The 27,389-nt window shown below is 47.2% G+C and overlaps 1 protein-coding gene across 1 annotated transcript in view; it reads left to right on the forward strand.

Moving 5' to 3' along the window:
* Window positions 1-27,389, forward strand: part of LOC106592988 (EH domain-binding protein 1) — a 217,570-nt gene that overhangs the window by 20,542 nt on the left and 169,639 nt on the right. The window contains exons 3-5 of the mRNA XM_082972330.1: window positions 11,996-12,053; window positions 12,548-12,643; window positions 19,500-19,553. Coding sequence (XP_082828456.1) covers window positions 11,996-12,053; window positions 12,548-12,643; window positions 19,500-19,553 — 208 coding nt within the window. The remainder of the gene's footprint in view (window positions 1-11,995; window positions 12,054-12,547; window positions 12,644-19,499; window positions 19,554-27,389) is intronic.

A 27,389-nucleotide genomic window follows, 5' to 3' on the forward strand; every position in this document is an offset into this window, starting at 1 on the left:
TGTGTGAATGGTTCTCTGTAGGTATCAGGTCTGTGTGAATGGTTCTCTACAGGTATCAGGTCTGTGTGAATGGTTCTCTGTAGGTATCAGGTCTGTGTGAATGGTTATCTGTAGGTATCAGGTCTGTGTGAATGGTTCTCTAAGGTATCAGGTCTGTGTGAATGGTTATCTGTAGGTATCAGGTCTGTGTGAATGGTTCTCTGTAGGTATCAGGTCTGTGTGAATGGTTCTCTACAGGTATCAGGTCTGTGTGAATGGTTCTCTGTAGGTATCAGGTCTGTGTGAATGGTTCTCTACAGGTATCAGGTCTGTGTGAATGGTTCTCTGTAGGTATCAGGTCTGTGTGAATGGTTCTCTACAGGTATCAGGTCTGTGTGAATGGTTCTCTACAGGTATCAGGTCTGTGTGAATGGTTCTCTCCCCCCAGTTTACCACTGATATGTATAAATGGGGTCTACCTTTAAATAAGTGGTGTGTGTGTATTAATGAGGAACTGTGTGTGTGTGTGTGTGTGTGTGTGTGTGTGTGTGTGTGTGTATTCATGAGGGACAGTGTGTGTGTTGAGGGACTGTGTGTATGTGTATTCATGAGGGACAGTGTGTGTATTAGTGTTGAGGGACTGTGTGTGTGTGTATTAGTGATGAGGGTCAGTGTGTGTATTAGTGATGAGGGTCAGTGTGTGTATTAGTGATGAGGGTCAGTGTGTGTATTAGTGATGAGGGTCAGTGTGTGTGTGTGTGTGTATTAGTGATGAGGGTCAGTGTGTGTGTGTATTAGTGATGAGGCTCAGTGTGTGTGTGTATTAGTGATGAGGGTCAGTGTGTGTATTAGTGATGAGGGTCAGTGTGTGTGCTAGTGATGAGGGTCAGTGTGTGTGTGTGTGTATTAGTGATGAGGCTCAGTGTGTGTATTAGTGTTGAGGGACTGTGTGTGTGTGTATTAGTGATGAGGGTCAGTGTGTGTATTAGTGATGAGGGTCAGTGTGTGTGTGTGTATTAGTGTTGAGGGACTGTGTGTGTGTGTGTATTAGTGATGAGGGTCAGTGTGTGTATTAGTGATGAGGGTCAGTGTGTGTATGTGTGTATTAGTGATGAGGCTCAGTGTGTGTATTAGTGATGAGGGTCAGTGTGTCTATTAGTGATGAGGGTCAGTGTGTGTGTATTAGTGATGAGGGTCAGTGTGTGTATTAGTGATGAGGGTCAGTGTGTGTATTAGTGATGAGGGTCAGTGTGTGTATTAGTGATGAGGGTCAGTGTGTGTGCTAGTGATGAGGGTCAGTGTGTGTGTGTGTGTGTGTATTAGTGATGAGGCTCAGTGTGTGTATTAGTGATGAGGGTCAGTGTGTGTATTAGTGATGAGGGTCAGTGTGTGTGTGTGTATTAGTGTTGAGGGACTGTGTGTGTGTGTATTAGTGATGAGGGTCAGTGTGTGTGTGTGTGTGAGTATTAGTGATGAGGCTCAGTGTGTGTATTAGTGATGAGGGTCAGTGTGTGTATTAGTGTTGAGGGACTGTGTGTGTGTGTATTAGTGATGAGGGTCAGTGTGTGTATTAGTGATGAGGGTCAGTGTGTGTGTGTGTATTAGTGTTGAGGGACTGTGTGTGTGTGTGTATTAGTGATGAGGGTCAGTGTGTGTATTAGTGATGAGGGTCAGTGTGTGTATGTGTGTATTAGTGATGAGGCTCAGTGTGTGTATTAGTGATGAGGGTCAGTGTGTCTATTAGTGATGAGGGTCAGTGTGTGTGTATTAGTGATGAGGGTCAGTGTGTGTATTAGTGATGAGGGTCAGTGTGTGTATTAGTGATGAGGGTCAGTGTGTGTATTAGTGATGAGGGTCAGTGTGTGTGCTAGTGATGAGGGTCAGTGTGTGTGTGTGTGTGTGTATTAGTGATGAGGCTCAGTGTGTGTATTAGTGATGAGGGTCAGTGTGTGTATTAGTGATGAGGGTCAGTGTGTGTGTGTATTAGTGTTGAGGGACTGTGTGTGTGTGTATTAGTGATGAGGGTCAGTGTGTGTGTGTGAGTATTAGTGATGAGGCTCAGTGTGTGTATTAGTGATGAGGGTCAGTGTGTGTATTAGTGATGAGGGTCAGTGTGTGTGTGTATTAGTGATGAGGGTCAGTGTGTGTGTGTATTAGTGATGAGGGTCAGTGTGTGTATTAGTGATGAGGGTCAGTGTGTGTATTAGTGATGAGGGTCAGTGTGTGTGTGTATTAGTGATGAGGGTCAGTGTGTGTATTAGTGATGAGGGTCAGTGTGTGTATTAGTGATGAGGGTCAGTGTGTGTATTAGTGATGAGGGTCAGTGTGTGTGCTAGTGATGAGGGTCAGTGTGTGTGTATTAGTGATGAGGGTCAGTGTGTGTGTATTAGTGATGAGGGTCAGTGTGTGTGTATTAGTGATGAGGGTCAGTGTGTGTATTAGTGATGAGGGTCAGTGTGTGTGTATTAGTGATGAGGGTCAGTGTGTGTGTGTATTAGTGATGAGGGTCAGTGTGTGTATTAGTGATGAGGGTCAGTGTGTGTGTGTTAGTGATCAGGGTCAGTGTGTGTGCTAGTGATGAGGGTCAGTGTGTGTGTGTATTAGTGATGAGGGTCAGTGTGTGTGTGTATTAGTGATGAGGGTCAGTGTGTGTATTAGTGATGAGGGTCAGTGTGTGTGTGTATTAGTGATGAGGGTCAGTGTGTGTGTTAGTGATGAGGGTCAGTGTGTGTGTATTAGTGATGAGGGTCAGTGTGTGTGTTAGTGATGAGGGTCAGTGTGTGTATTAGTGATGAGGGTCAGTGTGTGTGTGTGTGTGTATTAGTGATGAGGGTCAGTGTGTGTGTGTGTGTGTATTAGTGATGAGGCTCAGTGTGTGTGTGTGTGTATTAGTGATGAGGGTCAGTGTGTGTATTAGTGATGAGGGTCAGTGTGTGTGCTAGTGATGAGGGTCAGTGTGTGTGCTAGTGATGAGGGTCAGTGTGTGTGTGTGTGTATTAGTGATGAGGGTCAGTGTGTGTATTAGTGATGAGGGTCAGTGTGTGTGTTAGTGATGAGGGTCAGTGTGTGTGTGTGTGTGTGTGTGTGTGTGTGTGTGTGTGTGTGTGTGTGTGTGTGTGTGTGTGTGTGTGTATTAGTGATGAGGGTCAGTGTGTGTGTTAGTGATGAGGGTCAGTGTGTGTGCTAGTGATGAGGGTCAGTGTGTGTGTGTGTGTGTATTAGTGATGAGGGTCAGTGTGTGTGTGTGTGTGTATTAGTGATGAGGCTCAGTGTGTGTGTGTGTGTATTAGTGATGAGGGTCAGTGTGTGTATTAGTGATGAGGGTCAGTGTGTGTGCTAGTGATGAGGGTCAGTGTGTGTGTGTGTGTATTAGTGATGAGGCTCAGTGTGTGTGTGTGTGTGTATTAGTGATGAGGGTCAGTGTGTGTATTAGTGATGAGGGTCAGTGTGTGTGTTAGTGATGAGGGTCAGTGTGTGTGTGTGTGTGTGTGTGTGTGTGTGTGTGTGTGTGTGTGTGTGTGTGTGTGTGTGTGTATTAGTGATGAGGGTCAGTGTGTGTGTTAGTGATGAGGGTCAGTGTGTGTGCTAGTGATGAGGGTCAGTGTGTGTATGTGTGTATTAGTGATGAGGCTCAGTGTGTGTATTAGTGATGAGGCTCAGTGTGTGTATTAGTGATGAGGCTCAGTGTGTGTGTTAGTGATGAGGGTCAGTGTGTGTATTAGTGATGAGGCTCAGTGTGTGTGTTAGTGATGAGGGTCAGTGTGTGTGTATTAGTGATGAGGGTCAGTGTGTGTGTATTAGTGATGAGGGTCAGTGTGTGTATTAGTGATGAGGCTCAGTGTGTGTGTTAGTGATGAGGGTCAGTGTGTGTATTAGGGATGAGGGTCAGTGTGTGTGCTAGTGATGAGGGTCAGTGTGTGTGTGTGTGTGTGTATTAGTGATGAGGCTCAGTGTGTGTGTGTATTAGTGATGAGGGTCAGTGTGTGTATTAGTGATGAGGGTCAGTGTGTGTGCTAGTGATGAGGGTCAGTGTGTGTGTGTGTATTAGTGATGAGGGTCAGTGTGTGTGTGTGTGTATTAGTGATGAGGGTCAGTGTGTGTGTGTATTAGTGATGAGGGTCAGTGTGTGTATTAGTGATGAGGGTCAGTGTGTGTGTGTATTAGTGATGAGGGTCAGTGTGTGTGTTAGTGATGAGGGTCAGTGTGTGTGTATTAGTGATGAGGGTCAGTGTGTGTGTGTGTGTATTAGTGATGAGGGTCAGTGTGTGTGTGTGTGTATTAGTGATGAGGGTCAGTGTGTGTGTGTATTAGTGATGAGGGTCAGTGTGTGTATTAGTGATGAGGGTCAGTGTGTGTGTGTATTAGTGATGAGGGTCAGTGTGTGTGTTAGTGATGAGGGTCAGTGTGTGTGTATTAGTGATGAGGGTCAGTGTGTGTGTTAGTGATGAGGGTCAGTGTGTGTATTAGTGATGAGGGTCAGTGTGTGTGTGTGTGTGTATTAGTGATGAGGGTCAGTGTGTGTGTGTGTGTGTATTAGTGATGAGGCTCAGTGTGTGTGTGTGTGTATTAGTGATGAGGGTCAGTGTGTGTATTAGTGATGAGGGTCAGTGTGTGTGCTAGTGATGAGGGTCAGTGTGTGTGTGTGTGTATTAGTGATGAGGCTCAGTGTGTGTGTGTGTGTGTATTAGTGATGAGGGTCAGTGTGTGTATTAGTGATGAGGGTCAGTGTGTGTGTTAGTGATGAGGGTCTGTGTGTGTGTGTGTGTGTGTGTGTGTGTGTGTGTGTGTGTGTGTGTGTGTGTGTATTAGTGATGAGGGTCAGTGTGTGTGTTAGTGATGAGGGTCAGTGTGTGTGCTAGTGATGAGGGTCAGTGTGTGTGTGTGTGTGTATTAGTGATGAGGGTCAGTGTGTGTGTGTGTGTGTATTAGTGATGAGGCTCAGTGTGTGTGTGTGTGTATTAGTGATGAGGGTCAGTGTGTGTATTAGTGATGAGGGTCAGTGTGTGTGCTAGTGATGAGGGTCAGTGTGTGTGTGTGTGTATTAGTGATGAGGCTCAGTGTGTGTGTGTGTGTGTATTAGTGATGAGGGTCAGTGTGTGTATTAGTGATGAGGGTCAGTGTGTGTGTTAGTGATGAGGGTCAGTGTGTGTGTGTGTGTGTGTGTGTGTGTGTGTGTGTGTGTGTGTGTGTGTGTGTGTGTATTAGTGATGAGGGTCAGTGTGTGTGTTAGTGATGAGGGTCAGTGTGTGTGCTAGTGATGAGGGTCAGTGTGTGTATGTGTGTATTAGTGATGAGGCTCAGTGTGTGTATTAGTGATGAGGCTCAGTGTGTGTATTAGTGATGAGGCTCAGTGTGTGTGTTAGTGATGAGGGTCAGTGTGTGTATTAGTGATGAGGCTCAGTGTGTGTGTTAGTGATGAGGGTCAGTGTGTGTGTATTAGTGATGAGGGTCAGTGTGTGTGTATTAGTGATGAGGGTCAGTGTGTGTATTAGTGATGAGGCTCAGTGTGTGTGTTAGTGATGAGGGTCAGTGTGTGTATTAGGGATGAGGGTCAGTGTGTGTGCTAGTGATGAGGGTCAGTGTGTGTGTGTGTGTGTGTATTAGTGATGAGGCTCAGTGTGTGTGTGTATTAGTGATGAGGGTCAGTGTGTGTATTAGTGATGAGGGTCAGTGTGTGTGCTAGTGATGAGGGTCAGTGTGTGTGTGTGTGTATTAGTGATGAGGGTCAGTGTGTGTGTGTGTGTATTAGTGATGAGGCTCAGTGTGTTTATTAGTGATGAGGGTCAGTGTGTGTGTTAGTGATGAGGGTCAGTGTGTGTGTTAGTGATGAGGGTCAGTGTGTGTGCTAGTGATGAGGGTCAGTGTGTGTATGTGTGTATTAGTGATGAGGCTCAGTGTGTGTATTAGTGATGAGGCTCAGTGTGTGTATTAGTGATGAGGGTCAGTGTGTGTGTATTAGTGATGAGGGTCAGTGTGTGTGTGTGTGTATTAGTGATGAGGGTCAGTGTGTGTGTGTGTGTGTGTGTGTGTGTGTGTGTGTGTGTGTGTGTGTGTGTGTGTGTGTGTGTGTGTGTGTGTGTGTATTAGTGATGAGGGTCAGTGTGTGTGTATTAGTGATGAGGGTCAGTGTGTGTGTGTATTAGTGATGAGGGTCAGTGTGTGTGTATTAGTGATGAGGGTCAGTGTGTGTATTAGTGATGAGGGTCAGTGTGTGTGTGTATTAGTGATGAGGGTCTGTGTGTGTGTGTGTGTGTGTGTGTGTGTGTATTAGTGATGAGGGTCAGTGTGTGTATTAGTGATGAGGGTCAGTGTGTGTATTAGTGATGAGGGTCAGTGTGTGTGTATTAGTGATGAGGGTCAGTGTGTGTATTAGTGATGAGGTTCAGTGTGTGTATTAGTGATGAGGGTCAGTGTGTGTGTATTAGTGATGAGGGTCAGTGTGTGTGTTAGTGATGAGGGTCAGTGTGTGTATTAGTGATGAGGGTCAGTGTGTGTATTAGTGATGAGGGTCAGTGTGTGTGTTAGTGATGAGGGTCAGTGTGTGTATTAGTGATGAGGGTCAGTGTGTGTGTTAGTGATGAGGGTCAGTGTGTGTATACACTACTGTTCAAAAGTTTGGGGTCACTTAGAAATGTCCTTGATTTTGAAAGAAAAGCACATTTTTTATCCATTAAAATAACATCAAATTGATCAGAAATGCAGTGTAGACATTGTTAATGTAGTCAGAATAAACAGCGCAAACTGTCTCTAACCAGAATAGAAAGAGTGGGAGGCCCCGGTGCACAACTGAGCAAGAGGACAAGTACACTAGAATGTCTATTTTGAGAAACAGATACCTCACAAGTCCTCAACTGGCAGCTTCATTAAATAGTACCCGCAAAACACCAGGTCTCAACGTCAACAGTGAAGAGGCGACTCTGGGATGCTGGCCTTCTAGGCAGAGTTGCAAAGATAAAGCCATATCTCAGACTGGCCAATAAAAAGAAAAGATTAAGATGGGCAAAAGAACACAGACAGTGGACAGAGGAACTCTGCCTAGAAGACTCTTCACTGTTGATGTTGACACTGGTGTACGCCTATGTAGATATTCCATTAAAAATCAGAAGAAGAAGGCCTGCATCCCAGAGTCTCCTCTTCACTGTTGACGTTGAGGCTGGTGTTTTGCAGTAGGGATGCTTCAATTAAGTAATTGTTGTGATTCAACGAGTGGAGACTCATTTTCATGCAATTTTTTTCATTAAAAAATACTGCATCAGATCTAATTTTATTGGTCATATACATATTTAACAGATGTTATTGCAGGTGTAGCGAAATGATTGTAAAGATCTCTTGGACAAAAACGTCAATTAATGACTGATTTCTTGAGCTAGATTAATTCTGACTATTTTGAGGAAGTGTATACTGGCTACGGTGTCTCAAAATGGACAAACAGTACTATTGCTGCTTTTCAAGCGATGGTCTTCTAAGGGAGTATGAGAGAAACTCATCTAGAAATCAAGCGATCGTAGTTGGATGGTCAGAGGATGAATGGTGAGAATTGTACACTGTGTACAGCACAGCCTGGGGGTCGGACGTGACCTCTCTCTCTCTCTCTCTCTCTCTCATATGACATGCCTTCTGTCTTGTGACAATAGCTTCTCTATGTGGGGCCTTCGCTTGCAGTCGCCCTATTCTCTTTCTCTCTCTGTTTTTATTTCTCTGTCACTCTGTCTGTTCTCTCAGTCCCCCTAGACTCCTCCTGAGGTATGCCCCCACACACAGACACACCCATCATACCTGTTCATTGACTCGTTTAAAGTAGGCTGGTATATGGTATTACCGGAAGTGCACACAAGGGACACTCTTTGTGTTTTTGCACAAAACAATTTAGGCGGGGGGTGCCCGAACCCCAAAATGTTATAAATATACAGTACCAGTGGACGGTTTGGACACACCTAAGTATTCCAGGGTTTTTCTTTATTTTTACTATTTTCTACATTGTAGAATAATAGTGAAGACATCAAAACTATGAAATAACACATGGAATCATGTAGTAACCAAATCCAAATATATTTTATATTTGAGATTCTTCAAAGTATCCACCCTTTGCACACTCTTGGAATTCTCTCAACCAGCTTCATGAGGCAGTCACCTGGAATGCATTTCAATTAACAGGTGTGCCTTGTTAAAAGTACATTTGTGGAATTTCTTTCCTTAACCTCCCTGGGCAAGTCCCACCTAGTCAACAGCCAGTGGAATCGCGTGGCGTGAAATACAAATACCTCAAAAATGCTCTAACTTCAATTTCTCAAACATATGACTATTTTACACCATTTTAAAGACTCTCGTTAATCTAACCACATTGTCCGATTTCAAAAAGGCTTTACAGCGAAAGCAAAACATTAGATTATGTCAGGAGAGTACCCTGCCAAAAATAATCACAGACATTTTCAAAGCAAGCATATATGTCACAAAAACCAAAACCACAGCTAAATGCAGCACTAACCTTTGATGATCTTCATCAGATGACACTCCTAGGACATTATGTTATACAATACATGCATGTTTTGTTCAATCAAGTTCATATTTATATCAAAAAACAGCTTTTTACATTAGCATGTGATGTTCAGAACTAGCATACCCACCGCAAACTTCCGGTGAATTTACTAAATTACTCACGATTAACGTTCACAAAATACATAACAATTATTTTAAGAATTATAGATACAGAACTCCTTTATGCAATCGCGGTGTCAGATTTGAAAATAGCTTTTCGGGGAAAGCACATTTTGCAATATTCTGAGTACATAGCCCGGCCATCACGGCTAGCGAATTTGACACCCACCAAGTTTGGCCGTCACCAAACTCAGATTTACTATAAGAAAAATTGGATTACCTTTGCTGTTCTTCGTCAGAATGCACTCCCAGGACTTCTACTTCAACAACAAATGTTGTTTTGGTTCCAAATAATCCATAGTTATATTCAAATACCTCCGTTTTGTTCGTGCGTTCAGGTCAGTATCCGAAGGGTGACGCGCGAGCGCATTTCGTGACAAAAAAATTCAAAATATTCCATTACCGTACTTCGAAGCATGTCAAACGCTGTTTAAAATCCATTTTTATGCTATTTTTCTTGTAAAATAGCGATAATATTCCAACCGGGCGACGTTGTATTCATTCAAAGGCTGAAAGAAAAAAAATGGAGAATTCACATGAGCGCGCATCTCCAGTGTCACTGTTCCCAGCCTGACCCCTCACAAAATCTCCTGCTGTTTTTTGCCCAGAGACTGGAGAGACGTCATTCCACTTTCTGGCACCTTCTGAGAGCCAATGGAAGCCTTAGAAAATGTCACGTTACAGCAGAGATGCTGTATTTTCGATAGAGATGCCACAGAAGGACAACAAATTGTCAGACAGGGCACTTCCTGTATGGAATCTTCTCAGGTTTTGGCCTGCCATATGAGTTCTGTTATACTCACAGACACCATTCAAACAGTTTTAGAAACTTTAGAGTGTTTTCTATCCAAATCTACTAATTATATGCATATTCTCGTTTCTGGGCAAGAGTAGTAACCAGTTTAAATCGGGTACGTTTTTTTTATCCGGCCGTGCAAATACTGCCCCCTAGCCCCAACAGGTTAATGTGTTTGAGCCAATCAGTTGTTGTGACAAGGTAGGGGGGTATACAGAAGATAGCCCTATTTGGTAAAAGACCAAGTCCATATTATGGCAAGAACAGCTCAAATAAGCAAAGAGAAACGGCAGTCCATCATTACTTTAAGACATGAAGGTCAGTCAATACGAAAAATTTCAAGAACTTTGAACGTTTTTTCAAGTGCAGTCGCTCAAACCATCAAGCACTCTGATGAAGCTGGCTCTCACGAAGACCGTCACAGGAAAGGGAGACTCAGAGTTACTTCTGCTGCAGAGGATAAGTTCATTAGAGTTACCAGTCTCAGAAATTGCAGCCCAAATAAATGCTTCACAGAGTTTAAGTAACAGACACATCTCAACATCAACTGTTCAGAGGAGACTGCCGTGTCTTTGTGAGACACCGAGTAGGTGAATGCATGTGTGTTTCCCAGCGTGAAGCCTGGAGGAGGAGGTGTGATGGTGTAGTGGTGCTTTCCTTGAGATACTGTCTATGATTTATTTAGAATTCAAGGCACACTTAACCAGAATAGTTACCACAGCGTTTCGCAGCGATACACCATCCCATCTGGTTTGGGCTTAGTGGGACTATCATTTCAGTTTCAACAGGACAAACACACCTCCCAGGCTGTGTTAGGGCTATTTGACCAAGAAGGAGAGTGATGGAGTGCTGCATCAGATGATCTGGCCTCCACAATCACCAGACCTCAAACCAATTGAGATGGTTTGGGATGAGTTGGACTGCAGAGTGAAGGAAAAGCAGCCAACAAGTGCTCCCACATTGATTGATTGAATCATGGAAAGACGATGCTACTGGACACACAAGTCAAACTTGTGTTCTTTCCGTTATTAAATCTGTAATCTGTGATGTGATCATCTCCAGACTGTCCTCTTCTCATCCCTCCTCCAGACTGTCCTCTTCTCATCCCTCCTCCAGACTGTCCTCTTCTCATCCCTCCTCCTTCCTCCACACTGTCCTCTTCTCATCCCTCCTCCTTCCTCCACACTGTCCTCTTCTCCTTCCTCCACACTGTCCTCTTCTCATCCCTCCTCCTTCCTCCACACTGTCCTCTTCTCATCCCTCCTCCTTCCTCCACACGGTCCTCTTCTCATCCCTCCTCCTTCCTCCACACGGTCCTCTTCTCATCCGTCCTCCTTCCTCCACACGGTCCTCTTCTCATCCCTCCTCTGTCCTCCACACGGTCCTCTTCTCCTTCCTCCACACTGTCCTCTTCTCATCCCTCCTCCTTCCTCCACACTGTCCTCTTCTCATCCCTCCTCTGTCCTCCACACTGTCCTCTTCTCATCCCTCCTCCTTCCTCCACACGGTCCTCTTCTCATCCCTCCTCCTTCCTCCACACTGTCCTCTTCTCATCCCTCCTCTGTCCTCCACACTGTCCTCTTCTCATCCCTCCTCCTTCCTCCACACGGTCCTCTTCTCATCCCTCCTCCTTCCTCCACACGGTCCTCTTCTCATCCCTCCTCTGTCCTCCACACGGTCCTCTTCTCATCCCTCCTCTGTCCTCCACACTGTCCTCTTCTCATCCCTCCTCCTTCCTCCACACTGTCCTCTTCTCATCCCTCCTTCCTCCACACGGTCCTCTTCTCATCCGTCCTCCAGACTGTCCTCTTCTCATCCCTCCTCCTTCCTCCTCACTGTCCTCTTCTCATCCCTCCTCCTTCCTCCACACTGTCCTCTTCTCCTTCCTCCACACTGTCCTCTTCTCATCCCTCCTCCTTCCTCCTCACTGTCCTCTTCTCATCCCTCCTCCTTCCTCCACACGGTCCTCTTCTCCTTCCTCCACACTGTCCTCTTCTCATCCCTCCTCCTTCCTCCACACTGTCCTCTTCTCATCCCTCCTCTGTCCTCAACACTGTCCTCTTCTCATCCCTCCTCCTTCCTCCACACTGTCCTCTTCTCATCCCTCCTCTGTCCTCCACACGGTCCTCTTCTCATCCCTCCTCTGTCCTCCACACGGTCCTCTTCTCATCCCTCCTCCTTCCTCCACACGGTTCTCTTCTCATCCCTCCTCCTTCCTCCACACGGTCCTCTTCTCATCCCTCCTCTGTCCTCCACACTGTCCTCTTCTCATCCCTCCTCCTTCCTCCACACGGTCCTCTTCTCATCCCTCATCCCTCCTCCTTCCTCCACACGGTCCTCTTCTCATCCGTCCTCCACACGGTCCTCTTCTCATCCCTCCTCTGTCCTCCACACGGTCCTCTTCTCATCCCTCCTCTGTCCTCCACACTGTCCTCTTCTCATCCCTCCTCCTTCCTCCACACGGTCCTCTTCTCATCCCTCCTCCTTCCTCCACACGGTCCTCTTCTCATCCGTCCTCCACACTGTCCTCTTCTCATCCCTCCTCCTTCCTCTGTTCTTTTCCAGGCAACCAGACAAGCTGGTAGTGGTGTGGACGCGCAGGAGCCGACGGAAATCCTCCAAGGTGTGTGGTGTGTGTGGTGGTTGTGTGTTTGTACTGTTAGTTTTGTCTTGGTAGCACTTTAGGCTGTTTAGTTGGACTTGGTCGTAGGAAGTAGGAAGTAGGCTAAATCACTGGAGATGTATAGTCTACAGCTTTCTATAATATTTCTTCAGAGTTTACCTGTTGGTCTGCACCTTGGCAACCGTTTGGGTCTCTACCCTTCATGGGTTTTTGTCTGTGTAAATGTTTGATGTTATATTTTGTGATTTTAAAGTGTATATGTTGTGTTTTCGGTCTCCCTCTGTCTCTCTCTTAATTCAATTAAAATGGCTTTATTGACATGAGTAACATATGTTAACATTGCCAAAGCAAGTGAAATAGATAATAAACAAAATAGAAATAATCAGAAATGTACTGTAAACATTACACTCACAAAATATTATGGCTATATACAATGTTGTGAAAATAGTTAAAATAGAAAAGGTAAAATAAATAAACACTCACTCTCTCCCCAGGCTCACAGTTGGCAGCCAGGCATCAAGAACCCCTACCGAGGAGTAGTGGTGTGGCCTGTACCAGAAAACGTAGAAATCACTGTCACACTCTTCAAGGTAACGTGTGTGTGTGTGAGAGACTGTTCCTTCAACATGCTGATCTCTTGCTGACAGGCTAGCCTGGTGTTGAAGCAAAAAGGTACACATCTAATCTGTCACTGCTCTAGGCTGAAATGTAACACGCAGTAGTCAGGGCCTGTATTCAGGTTGTGTAACACGCAGTAGTCAGGGCCTTTATTCATGTTGTGTAACACGTAGTAGTCAGGGCCTGTATTCAGGTTGTGTAACACGCAGTAGTCAGGGCATGTATTCATAAGGTTGTGTAACACGTAGTAGTCAGGGCCTGTATTCAGGTTGTGTAACACGTAGTAGTCAGGGCCTGTATTCATAAGGTTGTGTAACACGCAGTAGTCAGGGCCTGTATTCAGGTTGTGTAACACGCAGTAGTCAGGGCCTGTATTCAGGTTGTGTAACACGTAGTAGTCAGGGCCTGTATTCAGGTTGTGTAACACGTAGTAGTCAGGGCCTGTATTCAGGTTGTGTAACACGTAGTAGTCAGGGCCTGTATTCAGGTTGTGTAACACGTAGTAGTCAGGGCCTGTATTCATAAGGTTGTGTAACACGTAGTAGTTAGGGCCTGTATTCAGGTTGTGTAACACGTAGTAGTCAGGGCCTGTATTCATAAGGTTGTGTAACATGTAGTAGTCAGGGCCTGTATTCATGTTGTGTAACACGTAGTAGTCAGGGCCTGTATTCATGTTGTGTAACACGTAGTAGTCAGGGCCTGTATTCATAAGGTTGTGTAACACGTAGTAGTCAGGGCCTGTATTCATAAGGTTGTGTAACACGCAGTACTCAGGGCCTGTATTCATGTTGTGTAACACGCAGTACTCAGGGCCTGTATTCATGTTGTGTAACACGCAGTAGTCAGGGCCTGTATTCATAAGGTTGTGTAACACGCAGTACTCAGGGCCTGTATTCATGTTGTGTAACACGCAGTACTCAGGGCCTGTATTCATGTTGTGTAACATGTAGTAGTCAGGGCCTGTATTCATAAGGTTGTGTAACACGTAGTAGTCAGGGCCTGTATTCATAAGGTTGTGTAACACGTAGTAGTCAGGGCCTGTATTCATGTTGTGTAACACGTAGTACTCAGGGCCTGTATTCATAAGGTTGTGTAACACGTAGTAGTCAGGGCCTGTATTCATGTTGTGTAACACATAGTAGTCAGGGCCTGTATTCATAAGGTTGTGTAACACGTAGTAGTCAGGGCCTGTATTCATAAGGTTGTGTAACACGTAGTAGTCAGGGCCTGTATTCATAAGGTTGTGTAACACGCAGTACTCAGGGCCTGTATTCATGTTGTGTAACACGCAGTACTCAGGGCCTGTATTCATGTTGTGTAACATGTAGTAGTCAGGGCCTGTATTCAGGTTGTGTAACATGCAGTACTCAGGGCCTGTATTCATGTTGTGTAACACGCAGTACTCAGGGCCTGTATTCATGTTGTGTAACACGCAGTACTCAGGGCCTGTATTCATGTTGTGTAACACGCAGTAGTCAGGGCCTGTGTTCATGTTGTGTAACACGTAGTAGTCAGGGCCTGTATTCAGGTTGTGTAACACGCAGTAGTCAGGGCCTGTATTCAGGTTGTGTAACACGTAGTAGTCAGGGCCTGTATTCAGGTTGTGTAACACGCAGTAATCAGGGCCTGTATTCATGTTGTGTAACACGCAGTAGTCAGGGCCTGTATTCATAAGGTTGTGTAACACGCAGTAGTCAGGGCCTGTATTCATAAGGTTGTGTAACACACAGTAGTCAGGGCCTGTATTCATAAGGTTGTGTAACACGCAGTAGTCAGGGCATGTATTCATGTTGTGTAACACGCAGTAGTCAGGGCCTGTATTCATGCTGTGTAACACACAGTAGTCAGGGTCTGTATTCATAAGGTTGTGTAACACGCAGTAGTCAGGGCCTGTATTCAGGTTGTGTAACACTTAGTAGTCAGGGCCTGTGTTCATGTTCTGTAACACGTTGTAGTCAGGGCCTGTATTCATGTTCTGTAACACGTTGTAGTCAGGGCCTGTATTCATAAGGTTGTGTAACACATAGTAGTCAGGGCCTGTATTCATAAGGTTGTGTAACACGCAGTAGTCAGGGCCTGTATTCAGGTTGTGTAACACGCAGTAGTCAGGGCCTGTATTCATAAGGTTGTGTAACACGCAGTACTCAGGGCCTGTATTCATAAGGTTGTGTAACACGTAGTAGTCAGGGCCTGTATTCAGGTTGTGTAACACGTAGTAGTCAGGGCCTGTATTCAGGTTGTGTAACACGTAGTAGTCAGGGCCTGTATTCAGGTTGTGTAACACGTAGTAGTCAGGGCCTGTATTCAGGTTGTGTAACACGTAGTAGTCAGGGCCTGTATTCAGGTTGTGTAACACATAGTAGTCAGGGCCTGTATTCAGGTTGTGTAACACGCAGTAGTCAGGGCCTGTATTCAGGTTGTGTAACACGTAGTAGTCAGGGCCTGTATTCAGGTTGTGTAACACGTAGTAGTCAGGGCCTGTATTCAGGTTGTGTAACACGCAGTAGTCAGGGCCTGTATTCAGGTTGTGTAACACGTAGTAGTCAGGGCCTGTATTCAGGTTGTGTAACACGCAGTAGTCAGGGCCTGTATTCAGGTTGTGTAACACGCAGTAGTCAGGGCCTGTATTCAGGTTGTGTAACACGCAGTAGTCAGGGCCTGTATTCAGGTTGTGTAACACGTAGTAGTCAGGGCCTGTATTCAGGTTGTGTAACACGCAGTAGTCAGGGCCTGTATTCAGGTTGTGTAACACGCAGTAGTCAGGGCCTGTATTCAGATTGTGTAACACGCAGTTGTCAGGGCCTGTATTCAGGTTGTGTAACATGCAGTAGTCAGGGCCTGTATTCAGGTTGTGTAACATGTAGTAGTCAGGGCCTGTATTAGGGTTTTATAACACGCAGTAGTCAGGGCCTGTATTCAGGTTGTGTAACACATAGTATTCAGGGCCTGTATTCAGGTTGTGTAACACGCAGTAGTCAGGGCCTGTATTCATGTTGTGTAACACGTAGTAGTCAGGGCCTGTATTCATGTTGTGTAACACGCAGTAGTCAGGGCCTGTATTCATGTTGTGTAACACGTAGTAGGCAGGGCCTGTATTCATGTTGTGTAACACGCAGTAGTCAGGTAGATGTCCTAACCGACTTGCCAAAACTATAGTTTGTTAACAAGAAATTTGTGGAGTGGTTGAAAAACGAGTTTTAATGAATCCAACCTAAAGTTTATGTAAACTTCCCACTTCAACTGTATGTGTGTTGACTGAATATAACCAAGTGATGTCTGCTAAATAGTTAGGTTTCTCTAGAAATAAATCATTCTAAATAACAAGAATGGCCTTTTTCTTGCTCACTCTAGGTTAAATTAACCTCATCTCAAAAATATTGTTACTTTTTAAACAAAGCGATTATTATTATTAATTCATTTAGAATGATATTAAAGCCCTTTAGATATTCTCAGATATTCTCACAGATCCTAACAGAAAAAGACCCTTAGATATTAATTTAGTCCTCCAATCCTCTAAATGTAATTATTGGCGGAGAGTCACGTCATTGAAAAACATATTTGTAGATATACTGTAGGCCTACCATAGGCGGAATGAGTATTAGTTACACTACAATTAGGGTGTGGAAATGTTATGCCCCTTAGATATGAATTTACAATCCTCCAATCCTCTTATGCGTAGCCTACTCCTGACCATCACGTTGTACAGCGCCATATTTTATATTCCATCCTAATGGAAATATTATATTATTCATTGTTAATACAATATACAATATACAATATATACAATACAATATTAATTGTTTTTCGTTTTTTCTCGGAATAGAAACACCATAATATGAATCAAATGAATTATGCCAAATTTCTTAAAATCAATCCCATGTGCTATGTTATTACAAAAAAGGTTTTAAATTATCTAGTAATGCCAATATGGGAGACTATCAAATGCTTCTCAAAGATGCCTTCTGGTGGTCATTTAACTTGCATTAATGTGAAAATGGCTGACAATTAAATAACGTGCCATAGAATGCTGCAGCAGCCCGCAAGGTGTGCTGCAGTATGACGCAACTTTTAAAGGAGGAACCACTGTATGCTGCCCAGTCAGACTGAGTGCATATAGATTCCATTACTACCCTTTACTCTCCTCCAACTCACTACCATCCTTCCATCCCATTCATCCCATCACTTTGAGGACAGGCCTAATGGTGTGTGTGTGTGGGACCTAGTGGTTTGAGTGTCCTCTCCCCCTGAGCCCTTCTGCTCTAAATGACTCAGTTTCATCTCACATCAGCATCCAAACGTCATTTGACAGACAGCCTGGATGTCTAATAGATCTGGAAAAGGCACATATGAGACTGGTTTCCAAGTAGCCTGATAGACCAGACGGTGATAGCTAGGTAGTTTCCCAGTAGCCTGTTAGACCAGACGGGGATAGCTAGGTAGTTTCCCAGTAGCCTGATAGACCAGACGGTGATATCTAGGTAGTTTCCCAGTAGCCTGTTAGACCAGACGGGGATAGCTAGGTAGTTTCCCAGTAGCCTGATAGACCAGACGGTGATAGCTAGGTAGTTTCCCAGTAGCCTGATAGACCAGACGGTGATATCTAGGTAGTTTCCCAGTAGCCTGATAGACCAGACGGTGATAGCTAGGTAGTTTCCCAGTAGCCTGATAGACCAGACGGTGATAGCTAGGTAGTTACCCAGTAGCCTGATAGACCAGACGGTGATAGCTAGGTAGTTTCCCAGTAGCCTGATAGACCAGACGGTGATAGCTAGGTAGTTTCCCAGTAGCCTGTTAGACTAGACGGTGATAGCTAGGTAGTTTCCCAGTAGCCTGATAGACCAGACGGTGATAGCTAGGTAGTTTCCCAGTAGCCTGTTAGACTAGACGGTGATAGCTAGGTAGTTTCCCAGTAGCCTGATAGACCAGACGGTGATAGCTAGGTAGTTTCCCAAGTAGCCTGATAGACCAGACGGTGATAGCTAGGTAGTTTCCCAGTAGCCTGATAGACCAGACGGTGATATCTAGGTAGTTTCCCAGTAGCCTGTTAGACCAGACGGTGATATCTAGGTAGTTTCCCAGTAGCCTGTTAGACTAGACGGTGATAGCTAGGTAGTTTCCCAGTAGCCTGATAGACCAGACGGTGATAGCTAGGTAGTTACCCAGTAGCCCGATAGACCAGACGGTGATAGCTAGGTAGTTTCCCAGTAGCCTGATAGACCAGACGGTGATAGCTAGGTAGTTACCCAGTAGCCTGATAGACCAGACGGTGATAGCTAGGTAGTTTCCCAGTAGCCTGTTAGACCAGACGGTGATAGCAAACAGATGCAGGCGAAGCATGAATACTAGACCAGATACACTACGTTAGACCAGCCAGTGATAACTATCAGGCATATTAAGCTTAGTCTTGGACTATAAAGAAGGTATTTCATTGGAGGATCTTTGTTGAGAATGTATTTTTTTTGTCCTGGACTAGTTGGTTCTATGTCTAGAAAACTGCCACCTTTCTGTGTTAACTAGCCGATCGATACAACATTGAACGTTTCTAAAGTTCAATACTCAGTGCATTCGTAAAGTATTCAGATCTCTTGACTTTTTCCACATTTTGTTACGTTACATCCTTATTCCAAAATGGATTAAATCGTTTTTTTCCCCCCTCATCAATCTATACATAATACCCCATAATGACAAAGCAATAACAGGTTTTCTGATTTATTTTGCAAATGTATGAAAAAAATGACTGAAATATCACATTTACCTGTTGGAAGGTAAACCTTTGCCCCAGTCTGAGGTCCTTAGCGCTCTGGAGCAGGTTTTCTTCAAGGATTTCTTTGTTCTTTGCTCTGTTCATCTTTCCCTCGATCCTGACTAGTCTCTGCCGCTGAAAAACATATTCACAGCATGATGCTGCCACCACCATGCTTCACCGTAGGGATGGTGCCAGGTTTCCTCCAGATGTGATGCTTGACATTCAGGCCAAAGAGTTGAATCTTGGTTTCATCAGACCAGAGAATCTTGTTTCTCAAGGCCTGAGAGTCCTTTAGGTGCCTTTTGGCAAACTCCAAGTGGGCTGTCATGTGCCTTTTACTGAGGAGTGGCTTCCGTCTGGCCACTCTACCATAAAGGCCGAATTGGTGGAGTGCTACAGAGATGGTTCTCCTTCTGGAAGGTTCTCCCATCTCCACAGAGGAACTCTGGAGCTCTGTCAGAGTGACCATCAGGTTCTTGATCACCTCCCTGACCAAGGTCCTTCTCCCCAGATTGCTCAGTTTGGCCGGGCGGCCAGCTCTAGGAAGAGTCTTGGTGGTTCCAAACTTCTTCCATTTAAGAATGATGGAGGCCACTGTGTTCTTGGGGACCTTCAATGCTACAGACATTCTTTGGTACCCTTCCCCAGATCTGTGCCTTGACACAATCCTGACTCGGAACTCTACAGACAATTCCTTCGACCTCATGGCTTGGTTTTTGCTCTGGCATGCACGGTCAACTGTGGGGCCTTATATAGACAGGTGTGTGCCTTTCCAAATCATGTCCAATCAATTGAATTTACCACAGATGGACTCCAATCAAGTTGTAGATACATCTCAAGGATGATCAATGGAAACAGGATACACCTGAGCTCAATTTCGAGTGTCATAGCAAAGGGTCTGAATAGTAAATAAGGTATTTCTGTTTCTAATTTTTAATACATTTGTAAAAAAAAATAAAAAAAAATAAAAGGTTTGTCATTAAGGGGTATTGTGTGTAGATTGATAAGGTAATAAGGTTGTAAGGTAACAAACTGTGGAAAAGGAAGGGGTCTGAATACTTCCATGTTGTTTTCTCTCCTAGGACCCCCACGCAGAGGAGTTTGAAGACAAGGAGTGGACGTTTGTCATAGAAAATGTGAGTACACATTACCTCTCCCCTCACTTATGCTGGACTGGGCTATATGGACTGGGCTATATGGACTGGACTGGGCTATATGGGCTGGGCTATATGGGCTGGACTGGGTTATATGGACTGGGCTATATGGACTGGACTGGGCTATATGGGCTGGGCTATATGGACTGAGCTATATGGACTGGACTGGGCTATATGGGCTGGGCTATATGGACTGGGCTGGGCTATATGGACTGGGCTATATGGACTGGGCTGGACTGGGCTATATGGGCTGGGCTATATGGGCTGGGCTATATGGGCTGGGCTATATGGACTGGGCTATATGGACTGGGCTATATGGACTGGACTGGGCTATATGGGCTGGGCTATATGGGCTGGGCTATATGGGCTGGGCTATATGGGCTGGGCTATATGGACTGGGCTATATGGACTGGGCTGGACTGGGCTATATGGACTGGACTGGGCTATATGGACTGGGCTATATGGACTGGACTGGGCTATATGGGCTGGGCTATATGGACTGGGCTATATGGACTGGGCTATATGGGTTAGACAGGGTTATGTGGGCTGGACAGGGCTGGGCTCGTCTGGGCTGGACAGGGTTATATGGACAGGGCAGGGCTATATGGGCTGGACAGGGTTATATGGACAGATCTGGGCTATATGGGCTGGACAGGGTTATATGGGCTGGACAGGGTTATATGGACAGGTCTGGGCTATATGGGCTGGACAGGGTTATATGGGCTGGGCTCGTCTGGGCTGGACAGGGTTATATGGGCTGGACTGGGCTATATGGGCTGGACTGGGCTATATGGGCTGGACAGGGTTATATGGGCTGGACAGGGTTATATGGACAGGGCTGGGCTCATCTGGGCTGGACAGGTTATATGGACAGGTCTGGGCTATATGGGCTAGACTGGGTTATATGGACAGGTCTGGGCTATATGGGCTGGACTGGGTTATATGGACAGGTCTGGGCTATATGGGCTGGACAGGGTTATATGGGCTGGACAGGGTTATATGGGCTGGACAGGGTTATATGGGCTGGACAGAGTTATATGGGCAGGGCTGGGCTATATGGGCAGGGCTGGGCTATATGGGCAGGGCTGGGTTATATGGGCAGGGCTGGGTTATATGGACAGGGCTGGGCTATATGGACAGGGCTGGGCTATATGGACAGGGCTGGGCTATATGGACAGGGCTGGGCTATATGGACAGGGCTGGGCTATATGGACAGGGCTGGGCTATATGGGCAGGGCTGGGTTATATGGACAGGGCTGGGTTATATGGACAGGTCTGGGCTATATGGACAGGTCTGGGCTATATGGGCTGGACAGGGTTATATGGGCAGGGCTGGGCTATATGGGCAGGGCTGGGCTATATGGGCAGGGCTGGGTTATATGGGCAGGGATGGGTTATATGGACAGGGCTGGGTTATATGGACAGGGCTGGGCTATATGGGCAGGGCTGGGCTATATGGACAGGGCTGGGCTATATGCACAGGGCTGGGTTATATGGATAGGGCTGGGTTATATGGACAGGGCTGGGCTATATGGGCAGGGCTGGGCTATATGGACAGGGCTGGGTTATATGGACAGGGCTGGGCTATATGGACAGGGTTATATGGGCAGGGCTGGGCTATATGGGCAGGACAGGGCTATATGGGCAGGACAGGGTTATATGGACAGGGCTGGGTTATATGGACAGGGCTGGGTTATATGGACAGGGCTGGGTTATATGGACAGGGCTGGGCTATATGGGCTGGACTGGTCTGGCATTTAGATGTTCACATGCTGCCATCCAGTGGTCAGCCTCAGATATCATTTTCAGTCCTTCAGTAAAAACATTCAGTGCTTCTCCATTGACAGGGAATGAAGTGGTATTAGGAACATCATGTGAGTGTTTGGCATAGGACACTCATACCTTTACTGTGTGTTCAAAGAATGAGTACACCTTGGGGAATTCAGTCTCAGGTTGGGGAATCCAGAGCATGCTTCTAGTGCTGAGTCAAAGGTCCCGTCCTTACTTTCACCAGTCTGAGCATCACTGTGTGCAACCCCTGGCACGGGACCGTTAGATGTGTGTTTTCCACGGGGAGGGAAATATCAGATGGGGAGGAGACGCCTGGGTAGCACCAAGCCAGTCCACTTGTATCTCTCCAAAAATGTCTCTCCCTTTCTCTCTTTCCCCATGTACCCCTCTCTCCCTCCCCTCATCTCCCCCTCTCTCCCTCTCTCTCTCCCTCTCTTCCTCTCTCTTCCTCTCTCTCTCCCCTCTCTTCCTCTCTCTCCTCTCTCTTCCTCTCTCTCTCCCCTCTCTTCCTCTCTCTTCCTCTCTCTCTCCCCTTCCTCTCTCTCTCTCCCCTCCCCTCATCTCCTTCTCTTCGCTCTCTCTCTCCCCTTCCCCCGCCCCTCATCTCCCTTCTCTTCCTCTCTCTCTCTCCCCTTCCCCCTCCCTCATCTCCCTTCTCTTCCTCTCTCTCTCTCCCCTTCCCCCTCCCCTCATCTCCCTTCTCTTCCTCTCTCTCTCTCCCCTTCCCCCCTTCCCTCATCTCCTCTCCTCTTCCTCTCTCTCCCCTTCCTCTCTCTCTCTCTCTCTCTCTCTCTCTCTCTCTCCCCTTCCCCCTTCCCCCCTCTCTTCCTCTCTCTCTCTCCCCTTCCCCCTTCCCCCCTCTCTTCCTCTCTCTCTCTCTCTCTCTCTCTCTCTCTCTCTCTCTCTCTCTCTCTCTCTCTCTCTCTCTCTCTCTCTCTCCCCTTCCCCCTTCCCCCCTCTCTTCCTCTCTCTCTCTCCCCTTCCCCCTTCCCTCATCTCCTCTCTCTTCCTCTCTCTCCCCTTCCTCTCTCTCTCTCTCTCTCTCTCTCTCTCTCTCTCTCCCCTTCCCCCTTCCCCCCTCTCTTCCTCTCTCTCTCTCCCCTTCCCCCTTCCCCCCTCTCTTCCCTCTCTCTCTCTCTCTCCTCTCTCTCTCTCTCTCTCTCTCTCTCTCTCTCTCTCTCTCTCTCTCTCTCTCTCCCTTCCCCCTTCCCCCCTCTCTTCCTCTCTCTCTCTCCCCTTCCCCTTCCCCCCTCTCTTCCTCTCTCTCTCGCCTTTCCCCTTCCCTCATCTCCCTATCTTCCTCTCTCCCTCTCTCTCTCCCCTCTTCCTCTCTCCCGTCTCTTCCTCTCTCTCCCCTTCTCTTCCTTTCTCTCTCTCTAATCTACCTCACTCTCCCTTCTCTCTCCCTGCATCTCCCCATCTCTTACTTCCTTGTTCCATCTCTTGCTCCCTCGTTCCCCCTCTCTTCCTCTCTCTCTACCTCCATTAACCCCTCATCTCCCCATCTCTTCCTCTCCCCCTCATCTCTTCCCCCCTCTCCCTCCTCTACCTCATCTTCCTCTCTCTCCCTCCCATGCCTTCCCCAATAGCATCATCATCTGATCTCTATAAAAGAGCTGTTTCACATGTTAGTTCTGCTTGTGATCCGTTCCTGTGAAGCTCAGAGATAAATATCCCTGACGCGTCTCATTTAATGGGTCTTACAGAAGAACATGGACATGTCAGTAGTGGCATGAAACACACGGCTGAAAAGAGAGAATGTTGTTTTGTTTTGGGAGAACAGGACAAGGTGGTCTCTTGGTGAAGGATTGAGAAGGAACTGAATGTATTGCAAAGGTGAAAGTACAAAAACATGGTTGTGTGTAAGGGGGAGAGGGGTGGAGGGAGAGGGAGGGGGAGAGGGGTGGTGGGAGGTAGAGGAAGAGAGAGAAAGGGACCTCTATGGTTGTGAGGTCTGGGGTCCACTCACTAACCAAGAATTCACTAAATGGGACAAAAACACAATTGAAACTGCATGCAGACATATACAGAGGTAGAGAGTTGTGGGGAGGGAGGGAGAGGTATGTAGAGAGGGAGGGGGAGGTATGTAGAGAGGGAGGGAGAGGTATGTAGAGAGGGAGGGAGAGGTATGTAGAGAGGGAGGGGGAGGTATGTAGAGAGGGAGGGGGAGGTATGTAGAGAGGGAGGTATGTAGAGAGGGAGGGGGAGGTATGTAGAGAGGGAGGGGGAGGTATGTAGAGAGGGAGGGGGAGGTATGTAGAGAGGGAGGGGAGGTATGTAGAGAGAGAGGGAGAGGGATGGAGAGAGGGATGGAGAGAGGGATGGAGAGAGGTATAGAGAGAGAGAGAGGGATGGAGAGAGCTATAGGGAGGGGGAGAGAGGGAGAGGTATGTAGGGAGGGAGGGGGGGAGAGGTATGTAGAGAGGGAGAGGTATGTAGAGAGAGGGATGGAGAGAGGTATAGAGAGAGGGAGGTAGAGGGGGTTATGTAGAGGTAGAGGGGTGTGTGTAGAGGTAGAGGGGGTTATGTGGGGGTGTGTAGAGGTAGAGGGGGTTGTGCGGAGGTAGAGGGGGTTATGTGGGGGTGTGTAGAGGTAGAGGGGGTTATGTGGGGGTGTGTAGAGGTAGAGGGGGTTGTGCGGAGGTAGAGGGGGTTGTGCGGAGGTAGAGGGGGTTATGTGGGGGTGTGTAGAGGTAGAGGGGGTTATGTGGGGGTGTGTAGAGGTAGAGGGGGGGTTGTGCAGAGGTAGAGGGGGGGGGTTGTGCAGAGGTAGAGGGGGGGGTTGTGCAGAGGTAGAGGGGGGGTTGTGCAGAGGTAGAGGGGGGGTTGTGCAGAGGTAGAGGGGGTTGTGCAGAGGTAGAGGGGGTTGTGCAGAGGTAGAGGGGGTTGTGCAGAGGTAGAGGGGGTTGTGCAGAGGTAGAGGGGGTTGTGCAGAGGTAGAGGGGGTTGTGCAGAGGTAGAGGGGGTTGTGCAGAGGTAGGCGGGGTTGTGCAGAGGTAGGCGGGGTTGTGCAGAGGTAGGAGGGGTTGTGCAGAGGTAGGGGGGGTTGTGCAGAGGTAGAGGGGGTTGTGCAGAGGTAGAGGGGGGGTTGTGCAGAGGTAGAGGGGGGGTTGTGCAGAGGTAGAGGGGGATGGGCAGAGGTAGAGGGGGGGTTGTGCAGAGGTAGAGGGGGGGTTGTGCAGAGGTAGAGGGGGGGTTGTGCAGAGGTAGAGGGGGGGTTGTGCAGAGGTAGAGGGGGGGTTGTGCAGAGGTAGAGGGGGGGTTGTGCAGCGGTAGAGGGGGGGTTATTCAGACAGAGGGGGGTTATGCAGAGGTAGAGGGGGGTTTATATATATATATATAAAAAAAAAAAAAACATTTAACCTCCCAATCACGGCCGGTTGTGATGCAGCCTGAAGAGAGGTGTAGCGAGGGGTAGTGAGGCAGAGAGAACAAGCTGTCTGTTTAGGTAGGCTGGAGGTCAACGGACAGACAACAGATGGATTTATTCTGGATAGAAAGACAAGACAAGGCTGTGGAGCTGGGAGAAAGACCCGGACTGGAGGGGAGAGAGGGAGGGGAGGGGAGAGAGGGAGGGAGGGGGGGAGGACGGGGAGAGGGAGGGGGGGGAGAGAGGACGGAGGGAGGGGGGGAGAGGACGGGAGGGAGGGGGGGAGAGAGGACGGGAGGGAGGGGAGGAGGGAGAGAGGGGTGGGGAATAAAGAAGAGAAGGAAAAACAGAGAGAGAGAAAGAAAGGGGGATACGGTGAAGATGTGGAAGTGAAGAGGTTGAGAGGACGTTGTTCCAAGTGAGACTAACATCAAAGACCTCCGGACTGACTGTCGGACTGACTGTCGGACTGACTGACGGACGGACTGACGGACTGACTGACGGACGGACTGACGGACTGACGGACGGACGGACTGACTGACTGACGGACTGACTGACGGACGGACTGACTGACGGACTGACTGACGGACTGACTGACGGACGGACTGACTGACGGACTGACGGACGGACTGACGGACGGACTGACGGACTGACTGACGGACTGACTGACGGACGGACTGTCGGACTGACTGACGGACGGACTGACGGACGGACTGACGGACTGACTGACGGACGGACTGACTGACGGACGGACGGACTGACTGAATTTTGTTGGATTGATGCTGTTACTGTTTAGTTTCTACATACTTATTTTTTAACATCGCTTGGTTTGAACAGAACTGACTGTTGTCAAATTGGTAGAAAACCATGAAACATTATTCTGACGGACGGACTGACGGACGGACGGACGGACTGACGGACGGACTGACGGACTGACGGACTGACTGAACGAACTAGTTGGCAGCAGATTGCTCAGCTTGGGGGGGGGGTTTGTGTGCCACATTCTGACTGTTTGTCCTCGTTTGACAAAGCAGATGGTCTTCAGTGTCTTCAGCCAGCTGCTATGGAGCCAGATAGCTGCTATGGAGCCAGATAGCTGCTATGGAGCCAGATAGCTGCTATGGAGCCAGATAGCTGCTATGGAGCCAGATAGCTGCTATGGAGCCAGATAGCTGCTATGGAGCCAGATAGCTGCTATGGAGCCAGATAGCTGCTATGGAGCCAGATAGCTGCTATGGAGCCAGATAGCTGCTATGGAGCCAGATAGCTGCCAGACGGTTCACCCTACGTATCGTTAGGAACAGAACTAAATCCATCAGTAAATTGTTAGGATGGGAATTAAAGCTGTAAACTAAATTAGCTCTGTGAACATCCTGTTATATGTTAGGACGATGAAGGAACGTTTCCACGTTGAATTCTTACTTTGCGTCTCCCTTTACTCGGTTACACATCTTTTTCTACCTACAAACTTGTGTCAGGAATGTGGCATCTGCAAAGCACATGAACCAAACGTAGCTGGTGGGAGTTAACTAGTCAGTCCAGCGACTCCAGACCAGACGTTTTGAAGCTTCCGGTTTGTTTTCCAAAATAAAAGTCTACAACTTGTTTGACAGCAGCGTTCACTAACGGCGTTATGCCAGTAGATGGCGCAGTAGAGGCTTGGACCTTCAGGAAATGACTTGTGTGAGAATGATGAAGGGACTCCTGACTGGCTCTGCGGTCTGAGACACGGCATCTCAGTGGTAGAGGAGTCACTACAGACCCTGGTTCCATTCCAGGCTGTATCACAGTGGTCTGAGACACTGCATCTCAGTGCTAGAGGCGTCACTACAGACCCTGGTTCCATTCCAGGCTGTATCACAGTGGTCTGAGACACTGCATCTCAGTGCTAGAGGCGTCACTACAGACCCTGGTTCCATTCCAGGCTGTATCACAGTGGTCTGAGACACTGCATCTCAGTGCTAGAGGCGTCACTACAGACCCTGGTTCCATTCCAGGCTGTATCACAGTGGTCTGAGACACTGCATCTCAGTGCTAGAGGAGTCACTACAGACCCTGGTTCCATTCCAGGCTGTATCACAGCGGTCTGAGACACGGCATCTCCGTGGTAGAGGAGTCACTACAGACCCTGGTTCCATTCCAGGCTGTATCACAACTGGCCGTGATTGGGAGTCCCATAGGGTGGCGTACAATTGGCCCAGCGTTGTCCGGGTTTGGCCGGGCTAGGCCGTCATTGTAAATAAGAATTTGTTCTTATCTGACTTGCCTAGTTAAAGGTTAAATTAGATGTTTTTATAAAAGACAGAAGAACTTTGTCTAGAATAACTGCCTGAGCTGCAAAATAGAAAGTCAATATGATTTAGACTAGGTCTATTCTGCTGTCTAAATAGGTCTATTCCGCTATCTAAATGGGCCTATTCCGCTATCTAAATAGGCCTATTCCGCTATCTAAATAGGTCTATTCCGCTGTCTAAATGGGCCTATTCCGCTGTCTAAATGGGCCTATTCCGCTATCTAAATGGGCCTATTCCGCTATCTAAATGGGCCTATTCCGCTATCTAAATGGGCCTATTCCGCTATCTAAATCGGCCATGCTGTTGTGTGTTATGTAACATATAATTGTCTGATTTATGTTTATAGCCGAGTGGGGCTACTGT

This window comes from Salmo salar, unplaced genomic scaffold (genome assembly GCF_965601325.2).
Source record: "Salmo salar unplaced genomic scaffold, fSalSal1 ptg000648l, whole genome shotgun sequence".
Classification (NCBI taxonomy): domain Eukaryota; kingdom Metazoa; phylum Chordata; class Actinopteri; order Salmoniformes; family Salmonidae; genus Salmo; species Salmo salar.